The following is a 12,593-nucleotide window of genomic DNA, read 5'->3' as shown; positions in this document are numbered from 1 at the left end:
TTTTGAAAATAGTTTTGTTGGAACACAGCCGCACTCATTTGTTTATGTATTATCTGTGGCAGCTTTTGCACTACAGAGGCAAAGCTGACTAGATGCAAAGCTGACTAGATGCAATGGAGACCTAGTGGCCCACAAAGCCTGAAATATTTAGTGTCTGATCCTTTACAGTAAATGTGTGTTAACCCCTGATCTAGAGAACTGTATTCATTTTCTTTTCTGCATAACAAATGACCACAACGTCAGTGGCTTAAAACAATGCACACATTTGTTACCTCACAGTTTCCATGGTAAGTTGGCTGAGGACAGCTTAGCTGGGTTCTCTGCACAGGTCTCACAGGCTCCAGTTAAGGTGTTGGCCAAGGCTGGGTTCTCATCTGGCAGCTTGACTGGGGAAGGGTCTGTGTCCAAGTTTACTCAGGTTGCTGGCAGAATTCATTTCATTGCAGCTATAAGAATGATAGCTTTAGTTTTTTATTGGCTGTAGGCCATAGTCTGCGCTCAGCTCCTAAAGGCTGGTACCCTGCCACGTGGCCTTTCCATATGCAGGTCACAGCATAGCAGCTAGCTTATTCGAGGCCAACAGGAGAGTGAGAGTGAGTCTGCCAGCAAGCTAGAGCCTAATATAATGTAGCAGAACCACAGGATTGGCAGCCCATCTCCTTTGCCACATTCTATTGGCTAGAAGCAAGTCACAGGTCCTGCCTACACTCGAGGGAAGGGGATCATACAAAGGCACGAATACCAGGAGGCAGGGGTCATGGGCACCACCTTAGAGTCTGTGTGCCACATAACTATTATTAATATATTGGTGTCTAAGTTTGCAGGTGTTTTTTGTATATATAATTGAATATCCGTTTTTAAGCAAAAATGGTAGCATGCTCACAGTTTGTTTTCTGACAGTATCATGAACTTAAATAACAATATCCTGAACAGTATGACATGAACATTTTTTCAGGTCAGTAAATGTAGATCCACATCATCTAATGGCTGGATTGTATCCCATTATATGAATACTATAATCAATTCCCTCTTGTGAAATATCAAGGTTGCTTGTGAGTTATACCACATTTTACCAGGCTGCACACATGGAGGGGTGTGTGCACACCCGTTTCCCCACACTGCTCCAGCACTACGTGTGATTCTGACACAGTCAGTGGCTTTTGACTCAAATGTATACATGACACTGAACACTCCCCTGTGCTCCTTCCTTCTCCTCCGTATCTCTGTTCTAGATAAGAAGGCCGACTGCACAATCACAATGGCCGACTCGGACTTACTGGCTTTAATGACGGGTAAAATGAATCCTCAGTCGGTAAGTATGATGGAACTTGTATCTTTCTAGTAGGTGGGTCTTTTGGCTTTTCCACTTCATCTCTTGCCTCAGCCTCATACCATAAAGTGCGAAGTGGTCAAACCCACAAAACTTCAGTGTTCACCTAAGAAATGACAGACATTTGTGGAGCAAACTGTGCGCCACTGTTCTGTGTGCTGGAAATACCCAGATGAATAAGAAATAGCTCCCATGCTCAGGTCATCCACAGTTTGGTACAACAGAGATCTGTAAAAGAGTAAGTGCAGCCAAATGTCTGAGGTGCCACACCTGGCTTGTGATCAGGGAGGGTGGGGGAAGGAGCAGCCAGGTCTTCCTGGGTCGTCAGAGGAAGCGGCCCTGGAGCTGAGTCATAGGGTGCCCAGGAGTTACCGGTGCCCAGATGGAGAGTCAGAGCCAGGCAGGTGGAGGGGCCATGTGAACAAAGGTAAGACCTTTTACATTCCAGGTCTTTGCCGGTGCTTTTTGCCTGAACCGTCCTTCCCTGACAAACTCCATGTCTTTCAAAATTAGCTCAGATGTTACCTCCAAAGAATTCCTTCCAAGTTGTTGGGAGCTGTAACCGGTCCCTCTTCTGGGCCACTTATTGGACTGCTAGCTTAGCACTTGTCACATTGTATTAGTCATAATGTGCCTCTCTCTTCCCCATTAGATTGTGTCTCAAAGGAACAAACTATGTCTTATTTGTCTTCATGTCTCCAGAACTTAGTACGATGCCTGTCATTTTTAGGTTTTCAGTAAGCAGTTGCTGGACTAAACTGTATTTGTCTAAAATGTATTTATGCCTTATATAGACTTTCCTGGTCCCCAAATTGTCAAGGGTCATCTTATACTCTTTAGTCGCACAGTGTTGAAAAGACTTGATATACTGAGCTTTCATTACCTAGAGATAACAAGAAACTAAGGTACTTCTTTCCATTATAATCTTATTTACTTTTTTTTTTTGAGGAAGATTTGCCCTGAGCTAACATCTGTTGCCAGTTCTCCTTTTTTTTTTTTTTGCTTGAGGAAGATTAGCCCTGAGCTAATATCTGTGCCAATCTTCCTTTAGTTTATATGTGGGATGCCTCCACAGCATGGCTGATGAGTGGAGAAGGTGCACACTGAGGATCTGAACCTGCAAACCCAGGCTGCCGAAGCAGAGTGCGCGGAACTTTAACCACTCGGTCATGGGGCCAGCCGCCTGTAACCTTATTTTTTATGTTTCCTCAGCCTGATTTGTTTCAGGTCTTATTCCTCTGGTCCCTGGTAATTTGAAAGATTGGATACAACAACTAAATCTGACTTGCACTCATATTCCTTTTTAAAATGCTTTTTCTAAGCAACTAAGCATATTTCAGTTGATACTTTGACACGTGAGAGACTTGCATCTGTGACATTTCAACTGAATACAGACCATTGGCACTGACATTTCCACCTACTGAGCCTGCTCCAAAAGTCTGGACCAAACAGAGGCCACCAGCTTAGGAGTTGGCTGTCCTCCTCTTTCCCACCCACTGCTCCTTGGTCCACTCCATTCACCTCCTTGGCAGGGTGATCAGACATCACACATCAGCTCCCCTCATTCTCTCAGTTTATCTGTCTACTGCCCATTTGGCGGAGTGACGTGTCAGCTCATTTTTCTTGAACACCTGTTAGCACCCAAAGGAATTAAAGGTAAAAATGGCAGACCTTTCTGTTAATGTGCTAATGGCCTTCCCTGATGCTCAGTAGAGGATTTGACTGGGAACCATTAAATGCAGTGAAGTTATCGTTTCAGTGTTTGGCTACAGTTGAAACAAAGCATTGCGCCCTCCAGTGTAAAGCACACATGAAGAACACCTAGGGACCAGATTAATGATCCTTATGTTTGGATTCTCTGAAGGATGAAGATTCATGTTCTCGCTATAATAATTAGTAAATAAAAAGTCATTTTCTCTTTTAATTTAAAAAAGGGAAAGACGGTGAGTTTCTCTTCTAGGTGCTATTGGTCCATATCTTTAAAGGACATATGTTAAATATATTGTGTTCTGAGACACCTGACCTTTAAATCATCAGACAGAAGGCTGTGTGCCATATAGAAAGGAAATATTTAGTTTGTCCAGACAGAGGAGGGGAAAAAAAGGAATTAGTCACCCTTATGAGAAGGTGTAGAAAAAGCCTAGCTCCGAGCATTCCCGTGGATGAGGCAGAGGGCTCCTAACTTTACATTTTTGTTTAAAAAGCTAAGACTGCCAGAAACTTTTTTCATCTCGCCTTTCCTTATTTTAAGAATTGAGTTAAAAGACTTAGATTATAGCAGGGAAATCATGCTGTGTTCCCAGTTTCACCATTTCTCTGAAGTTCTCCCAGGATTTTGTTACATGATAAATTTAGCAAGCAGCATGTGATCTAATCCCAGGCAGTTGGTAAACGGAACAGACTGTGGCTCTGTGCTTCGGATGGGCTTGATTCTCCTCACTGGGCCAAAGATTAACATAAGCCCCTCAGTCTCAGCAGGCCTCCTTGCCTCCCTCTGCAGGGACAAATCCGTAATCATGTAGACCTAAAAAAACTGGTGACATTGAATCCCAAGAGTTTCTGTGTTATGTGTGTGCTTTTTCTCCCAGCAGACTGCTGAAAATTTCAGTTCGTATTCCTGATCCACATGGATTGATTTTTAAACAAAATCAACCTAGTATGAACGCACTTTGCCTAATATTTGGAAAATGTACCACCTTTGAGGAAAGTGGGTAAAGGCAGGCTTTCTAAGAGAAGACATTTGGGAAGGATGTGCGTTTTGATTGCTCTGTTTTGTAAAGCAGGGTTTTTACAAATTCCTCCTTTTGGGGAATCTGATTCTAAATCTGTTCTGGAAAGCCAAGTTTCATATTTTGAAGAAAGTTTGAGAGACCAGGATAAATAAATGATCTCAGGGCTGGATAGTCTAGAAATATCAGCAATCTCAAAAAAAAAAAAAAAAACCACCAAATAATAAATTTTCTTTCTTCTTACTCACAGGCCTTCTTTCAAGGCAAATTGAAAATCACTGGCAACATGGGTCTGGCTATGAAGTTACAAAATCTTCAGCTTCAGCCAGGCAAAGCTAAGCTGTGAAGAACTCCCTTTTCCTACCTTTGAAAATCAAGACATCCATGCATTTCCTTGTCAGAACTTAGACTGAAACTACACATTGGCAAATAGCGTGAGATTTGTTTTTAAATGGGTGTGACCAATCCTACTTTTCCTAAGCTCTAGGTGAATAGAGCCTAATGGTGTACTACTGCATTGCTGAATTGCATACAACTGTGCATTACAAAGTTAATATGGTAATTATGGTTTGGGGTAAAATTAAGTTTCAGAATAAAATTAAGAACAGCAAAATCCAAAAACTATGTAAACAAAGCTCTCATTTTGCTTATAAAGTATATTTAAGGATTATTCTGCTGAAGATTCCATTTAAGTTTTCCTTGGGATAACTACGGAAGAAATAGAATACCAGTAGCTGGCCAGTAATTAGTGTTGTACACTTAATGACCTTAATCTATTCTCCATTAGTAGTTTTTAAAATTCTGTACCGGGATTTTTTTTTTTAAACAAGCTTTTAAATTTTTCATTTCATGCCATCAAAATGGTATTTTCTGCTCAGATCAAAATAAGAAATATGATGAGAGCTTGGGGGAAAAAATCTATAGCTGAACACAGGCCTATTTTTAAAATAAAAATATTTTTAAATGACCGTCCTTCTTGAAAAATCAATGTATTAGAGTCATGAAATGCTGTTGGTAAAAATAACTGAACAAATGAAGTTTGAGATGCACAGTTTTCAAATTATAATCTCAATTAAATTTATAAAGCTATCAATCCTTTCTTATAATCATCTTTTTTCATATAAGTTTAGTTTGATTTCCACATTTAATTTTATCTTTCTTCCTAGTTTTTCTAATGCTAATGTTGTTTCTTATAACCCAGTAAGATATAGGGTAAAAATAATGCTTTTGGAAGAATGTTTAATAGAAAATTAAAATAGCTCTTCCAGATTGCTTTTGTTTTTATGTGTGTGTTCTTTTTGGTCGGGGTTTTCTGAATGCTGGAGAGTAGGAGAGACACTGGGGGATTTACACTCTGTGTCATCTAGATGTTGTCTGCTGGTGACCCCGACATAGCCCTAGTTCTTGGTTAGGGAGCTGCAGAGCGTTAGAGTGGGAAGCGCTCTTGACTGGGAGCCAGGAGTCTTGCTTCTCTTAGGCAAATAAATAACTGTCCACCTGGGCCTGTTTGCTAACCTGTTAAAAGAGGGGATTTACGTAGGTGTCTCTAAGGTCCCTTCTGCTCTGATAATCCTGTGAGTCTGCTAAGAGCCCACAGAGCTGTTTGGGAGTTATCTCAGCACCAGCTTTCTGTCGTTAACATATTACATCATCCTAAGGTGGTCAGGGGGAAAAAGCTAGATGGTTTCATTCGTGTGTTTCGATGTTTGGAGCCTGTGCTAATCAGATCAGGACCCGTGGGTCACATCTCCTAGACCATTCAGCTTTTCATGTTCTGTGACCAGCAGAACAGCATTTGGTGATGGGGCAAGACAGTAAATTAAGCCACTATAAGTTGATCTCAAATCCCATAAAATGAAATCAGAACACAGATCTACTTCTTCATCATAGTAGCTGCTTACTCTGAGAAGAAAAAGACTATAAGAAAAAAGTTCCAGCAAAATGTCTGATTTATCTGTCGTCTGGGTTGGCTGCATCATTCTGCCTTGACTTGTCCCAGATAACAAGAGATACCTGAAATAGGCTTTAGGATGAGCCTAAAAAACAAAAACAAATAAAAAAGAAAAACAGAAACTGGTTCTTGGGTAGAAATGTACTCATACATAAGTGCAATTTAAACGTATAATAGAATATTACTTAGTGATGAAATACAGTAGCAGTTTAATTTCTAGGGAAAGCGTTATGGTTTGGAGAAAGAGCTTAAAAGTTCTGGGTTAAAATTGCTGCTGTTACTGCTTTTGCCAGTAACTTGATCAGGCTGAGCCTCAGTTGCCTCATCCATAAAGTGGTGATATTAATATCGACCTCCTAGGGTTATTGGGAATCTATACCCAATATACCATAGGTATATGGGAGAGATACCATAGGTAAGGTGCCTAAATAAGTGGTAGGTACATCATAATCACTCAGTACTATCCCCACTGCTGCCACCACCTCTTGCCTGTGTGATGTGTGATATGATGTCTGTAATGGTTTCTTATGTTCCATTTTTTGAGTCTCTTCTCATTTGTTCATTCATTTAACAAGTATTTATTGAGTGCCTGCCATATATCGGGTACTATATTGAGGGTATAATGCTAGGCACTGGAGATAGTGGTGAGCCCTTCCATTCGTGGTGCTTACTGTCTAGTAGGAGAGACCATCAGAGAGAGGAGTGATTACGACAGACTGTGATGTGCCGTGCAGGAAATGGTCAGGGTGCTGTGATGGAGAATCACAGTGAGGGGCCTTCTTTGAGAAAGTGGTTAAGGGAGACATCTCTGAGGAGGTGATATTTAAGCTGAGATCTAAAGGTTGAAGAATGAACCATGGAAAGAACATTGCATGAAAATCTGGAAAGGGGCCCAAGAGGAGGTTGGATAGATACACAGGAGCCAGTTCTATTGGAATTTTGGAATCACTCTAGTCAGATATTGGAATCATTATGGTAAGGCATTTGGGGTCTGTTGAAGGTGTAGCTTTTCCGTATGTTTATTTCTCACTCATGCTGCATATCCACTTCGCCATCATATCCTAGGTTTAGAACCCAGGCTAATGGAGCAGCTACTGTCTAGAGCATTCTAATCATCACGGCAGAGGAAGAGAAAAAGGTGAAATACACATTGGGTCTTAAAGTTTGCATCCAGGAGTGATACATATCATTTTTTCGCCCATTTCATTGTCCAAAGAAAGTCACCTGCCCTGTTCAATTTCAGAATCTTACCCTGGGTCAGAAGGAGAGAATGGAGTTGAAATATTTGTGAAAGAACTGATGACCATCACAGAAGGGCTGTAAGCAGGGGAATGAAATGATTTACACTATCGCTGTAGCTGCTGTGTAGAGAAGGTACTGGGGGTAGAGTGGGCTGGAGAGTGGATGTCTGGGTGCAAGAAGATGGTGTCCTGAACTAGGGTGTTGGTGGCAGAGGTAGATATGGAAAAGTAGGCAGAGTAGAGCTGACAGAACTTGGTGACTGGAGGTAGGGCCAAGAATGACTTCCAGGTGAACGGTGGGTCATAACTGTAATGAAGAGGGGACAAGCAGGTTTTAGGGAGAGTGGTTGAAATAATAAGCTCTACTTTTTTTTTGCTGAGGAAGATTGTCCCTGGGCTAACATCTGTTGCCAGTCTTCCTCTTTTTGCTTGAGGAAGATTTTGCTGAGCTAACATCTGTGCCAGTCTTCCTCTATTTTCTATATGGGATGCTGCCACAGCATGGCTTCATGAGCAGTGTGTACATCTGCGCCTGGGATCCGAACCTGTGAACCCTGGGCTGCCAAAGTGGAGTGCATGAACCTGACCACTCTGCCACTGGGCCGGCCCCAGTAACCTCCACTTTCGAGCTTGTTAACTTTGAAATGCCTGAGAGATTTGCAAGTGGAGCTGTCAAGGAGGCAGTTGGATTTACAAGTTTGGAGCTCAGAGGTGAGGTTAGCTTGGAGATGCACATTCAGAAGTCATGGGCATGTGGGTGGTATTTAAAGCTACAGGAATGGAGGGAGGAGGGAGGGCTGGAGTGAGCCTTGAGGAACTTCAGCTTTTAGAGATCAGGTAGAGGAGGAGTAGCTGACAAAGGGGATGAGGAAGAGGGGTTAGAGAAGTGGAGAGACGTTTCTTGAGAATATAGCCAAAAAGTGAGAATGGTCAACTGTGTCCTATGCGACTGTGAGGGCAAGTAGGATGATGACTGCAAGTGTCTACGGGATTAAATTTGGCAACACGGAAGTCACTGGTGATCACTACAAAATCGGTTTCAGTGGCGTAGCAGGGACAAAAGCTAGATGGAATTGGTTTCATAAAGAGCTATGAATAATAACAGGAAAGTTCCATTTGGTAGTGATTTGCTCAGTTTCCAAGTGATTAACAGAGCAAGCACATTAGCTAATGCTTTTAGTTCAGAGTTAGGTCATCTTGCACATGCTGTTCTCTGTGCCCACTTTCACCATTCCCCCCTGCCCCCGGCCCCCCATCCACTTGGCGAATTCTTTTTCATCCTTCATGCCTTAGCTTTCAGGAAGCTGTCCCTGTTTGCCACAAATAGAGCTAATCATTCCTTTGTAGTAATTTGTTTCCCTCTCCCACCAACAGAGAGCCCCTTAAGGGCAGGAACTGCCTCTCACACACACATTTTGACTTGCAGCACAGTCTTGGCTTACTGTCATTAAGTGAATGAATGAGATAAGCTGAATACAATTTTATATCCACAGGGGCATTTCTGAGGATAGGAACCTCGTCACAGAAATGCATTCTCTATTACAATGACCTTCTGTTGCCCTGATGATGAAAGAGAACATTAAAAATTCTCCTTTAGGGGCCGGCCCCATGGCCAAGTGGTTAAGTTTGTGCACTCCGCTTGGCAGCCCAGGGTTTCACCAGTTCAGATCCTGGGCCGGGACGTACCACGGCTCATCAGGCCATGCTGAGGCGGCGTCCCACATGCCACAACCAGAGGCACTCACAGCTAGAACATACAGCTATGTACTGGGGGGGCTTTGGGCAGAAGAAGGAAAAATAAAAAAATATCTTTTTTTCTTTAATAAAATCTTAAAAAAAAAATTTCTCCTTTAACCTGACTTATCCTGTTCTTTCTTTGAAAGTATTTGCAGCTTCTCGGAAGTCTTTCAATTTAAGATTGAAGCAGCCTAAAGTAATGGGAAAAGTCAGTTTATTTGTGGTTTTATTACATGTTTTTAAAAACAGTGGCCTAGTGGGTTCTGTGTGCGTTAAAATCATTAGTCTTGTTGCTTTACTTGTCCAGATGAATTCAAACTCAGATTTCTACATCCTTATTGAATATGAAGATCAACAACAATGGGGAGCATGATTAGAAGTTGAGTGTGGAGGTGGGGGCGGGGGAGTCGCTGAAGTGTAATCAGAAGACTCTAGGATCATGTCCTTTCTGCCTTCTGGAAACTAAGTTAGGGTCAGGCATTTAAGCTTTGCCAGCCTTTAGTTTCTTCTTCTGTAAAAGGGGGACACTGTTAATTTTTTTTGATAGCCTCATTAGACTGTGAACACCTTGAGGGTAGAAACTCTGTTATTCATCTATGTGTCTCTAGTATTAATACAATGTCTACCAGAATAAGCATCAGTAAAGGTTTCTCGAACAAATGAGGATTAGACAATGATCATTAAAATTCTTTTTAAGTTGTAAAATATCTTGTAAAAGGTTCAATCACATATAACTCCTGTTTTCCTCACATATTCAGGGGAAAAAAATGAAATTAAATCCTATAATTAACAGGTTTATCTTGTGAAACTTCAGCCGTTTCAGAAAATAAGACATTTAGAGCAGCCTGGTATAGTGGGAAAACTTGGGGCCCATCAGATGTGGGTTTTAGTCCTAGCTCTGGCGCTCAAACAGCTTTGGGACCTTGAGCTCTCGTTGTAAAAAGGGAAGAGTAATGCCCGCCCGCCTTGCTGGTTGTGAGGAGCAGCAGCTGCAGTTTAAAATCTCAAGCCACAGACTAGACTCAATAGATGGTGCCTAATGCTACTTGAGAAACTTCTTTTAGCATGAAGGAATTTATTTGTTGAAGTATTTTGTGACAATCCTTTGAGTTCATATAATCTGCTAGTTTAAGGATTGGGGACAATTTGCATTTTTTATGGACTGTCTGCTTGCTTACGTTTTCCTCACGAATCCTTAAAATTTATTAGTATCTGTATCTTAGTGAATGGATATAGAATTATTTAGTTTGACTTTCAGAAGATTTGCATTTCAGCCAAAGATTACAGTTCTATGGCATAGTTGGTTTTTGAACACAGAAGTTGCTTGATATTATTGACTAGAAAAAAAGGGTAATCAGCCAGATTGTAAATTACTGGATAAATTACTCAGCGGGATCAAGTTTGTTTAGAGACCACACTGATATGAATTAAGGAATTTAGGATATAGTACTAAACAGCTAATGAGGGCCCTGAAAGATTTATGTGCTATCAGAAACCACAGCCCCATCTGGCCAAATTTTAAAGTTTTTCTCAATAGAGTTACAAAATCTACTGGAAAGGTTCAGTTTTAATATTTTCTGGAGACTGCTGCAAACAAACAGCTCTTTAGTTCTTGGTAAGAACAGAGAATATTGGGCCAGATTTCTGGCCCTTAAGAAATGTGGCGTCTAATTCCATCTGGCAGGAAGTTTAATCTGGTATGGAATTTTAGCCAGATTCTTGGAGAAAATTTTTTTTTAATGTATCATATCCAAAACCCATTGCAAAAAATAATGGCCATTTAGACTATTTGTTCTATTAACAGTCATATAAATAATTTGTAAATATTCATAGTGCTGTTTTCAGCAGCGTATGGTAAGCACTTGAACTTTTAGTTACTGAATTTGTGGCCATGAAGTTTTATGTAAAATTGGGGGAAATACATCGTAGTCTGCTGTTTATTTAAATTGCAGGCAGAGAAGCAGTAAGTGCTACTGTTTTCTAACCAACTACCAAACAGTGGTAAATTTTCTTTTTCTTTGCAAGTTATTGTATAATTCACCTTTTAGAATAAGGAGGCTTTTCTCTAGTGCGCAGAACACTTTATTTAAGATTAGACACCTCATTATGTGAAATATATGGAAAAGAAGTTTAGACATGAACATACAGCAGTATAAGACAAAGGTTGATTTAGGCAGGCTGAAAGGAGCCTTCAGTGTGGCAAAATGATACCAAGGATAGGGTGTGATAAGAGTGCACCAATATTTGAGAGACGGAAAGACCAAAAAGAGGGATTATTTGGCTTAGTTATTAGAAGTAATGGGAAGAAATACAGAAAGGGAAATTTCAGGCTGAAAATCAGTTGAACTTCCTGACAATAAATATTGGTCATGAGTGGCCTGGAAGCTCCGACCACAGGGTCCCTAAACCAAGCTGATGAAACTGGGCATTTCACCAGGAAGATGGACCTTAACAGTGGCTCAGAGCAGCTGAATGGCACAAAATATTTCATGGAAAGCCACTCTTTTGAAGATTTCTCCTTTTGCCATTTATCAAAAATTTTTTTCTCCTATGTGTCAAAAAGAAGACGATATCTTTATTATATTACTTGTTTATACCCTGACTTGTTCCATGACTTACTATATATCTTTGGAAGAAACAGAAAGAAATGAGTATTCAGAAGTTTGTAGTTTTCATAGTGTGAAAGCAACTTGAGTTTTTCGTTTATTTTTGTCTTTTTTAAGTCCATTTTTCATTCAGCTTAAATCCACAGAATGGTAGCTGCAGCGTAGGAGACGACTCTGGGAGTTGGAACGGTTGTATCATGGACTGGTTATAGTTATTAATGTTTGTATTCATCTTCTATCGCTGCCATAACATATTACCACAAACTTAGTGGCTTAACTCGACAAACGTATTCTCTCACAGTTCTCTAGCTCGGAAGGCTGGGTGGGTTCACCTGGCTCCTCTCCTCCAGGTCTCATGAGGCCGGAGTCAAGGTGTGGGCTGCCCTGGGCTCCTCTCCAGAGGCCCTGGGGGAGAACCTGCTTCCGTGCTCACTCAAGATGCGTCAGTCCCATGCTGCTGGTGGACCGATCCCACAGTAGAAGCTGTTCTCAGCTTCTAGAGACTGCCTGCCTTCCCTTCATCTTTAAAGTTAGTTGAGTCCTCACATTGCAAACCTGCCTCCCATTCTGCCTCGTCTTTCCTACCTCCAGCAGAGAACGTTCTCAGTTTTAAGAGCTCGGATGATTGGGCCCACCTGGGTAAGTCAGGGTACTCTGCCTATTTTAAGGTCCACAGCCTTAATTATGTCTGCACAGTCCCTTTTGCCAGGTAATTTAACATATTCACAGGCTCTAAGGATTAGGGATGGGCGTCTTTGGGGGTTCCTTCTGCCTACTACAATGATGGTATTTTAGGGCTAGAAAGGGACCTTCTAGAAGATGAGATGAGATGCTTGCCCTGGAGGGTTTACAATGCAGAGGGGGAAAGAGATGAACAACATAATATACAGCCAGAAAAGTCCACCAATAAAGAGCTTGTGTGGGATGTTGCAGGAGCCTGGAGACTTTTTCTGTGCCTGACTTGGCCTGTAGTTTTTCCGTCGTTTCCGTCATTGTTCT

At 41.3% G+C, this 12,593-nt stretch overlaps 1 protein-coding gene across 3 annotated transcripts in view; it reads left to right on the top strand.

Annotated features, from left to right (window-relative positions):
• The window catches only part of SCP2 (sterol carrier protein 2), a 136,783-nt gene extending 131,452 nt beyond the window's left edge, over positions 1-5,331 (top strand). For all 3 annotated transcript variants that reach the window (XM_070609594.1, XM_070609593.1, XM_070609595.1), the window contains 2 exons: positions 1,233-1,312; positions 4,310-5,331. In XM_070609594.1, coding sequence (XP_070465695.1) covers positions 1,233-1,312; positions 4,310-4,405 — 176 coding nt within the window. In that variant the 3' untranslated portion in view covers positions 4,406-5,331. The remainder of the gene's footprint in view (positions 1-1,232; positions 1,313-4,309) is intronic.
• The last annotated feature ends 7,262 nt before the right edge of the window (positions 5,332-12,593 follow it).

The sequence above is a fragment of the Equus przewalskii genome, chromosome 2 (genome assembly GCF_037783145.1).
Source record: "Equus przewalskii isolate Varuska chromosome 2, EquPr2, whole genome shotgun sequence".
In the NCBI taxonomy this organism is placed as follows: Eukaryota; Metazoa; Chordata; class Mammalia; order Perissodactyla; family Equidae; genus Equus; species Equus przewalskii.
This window is presented reverse-complemented; position numbering and strand designations above follow the sequence as displayed.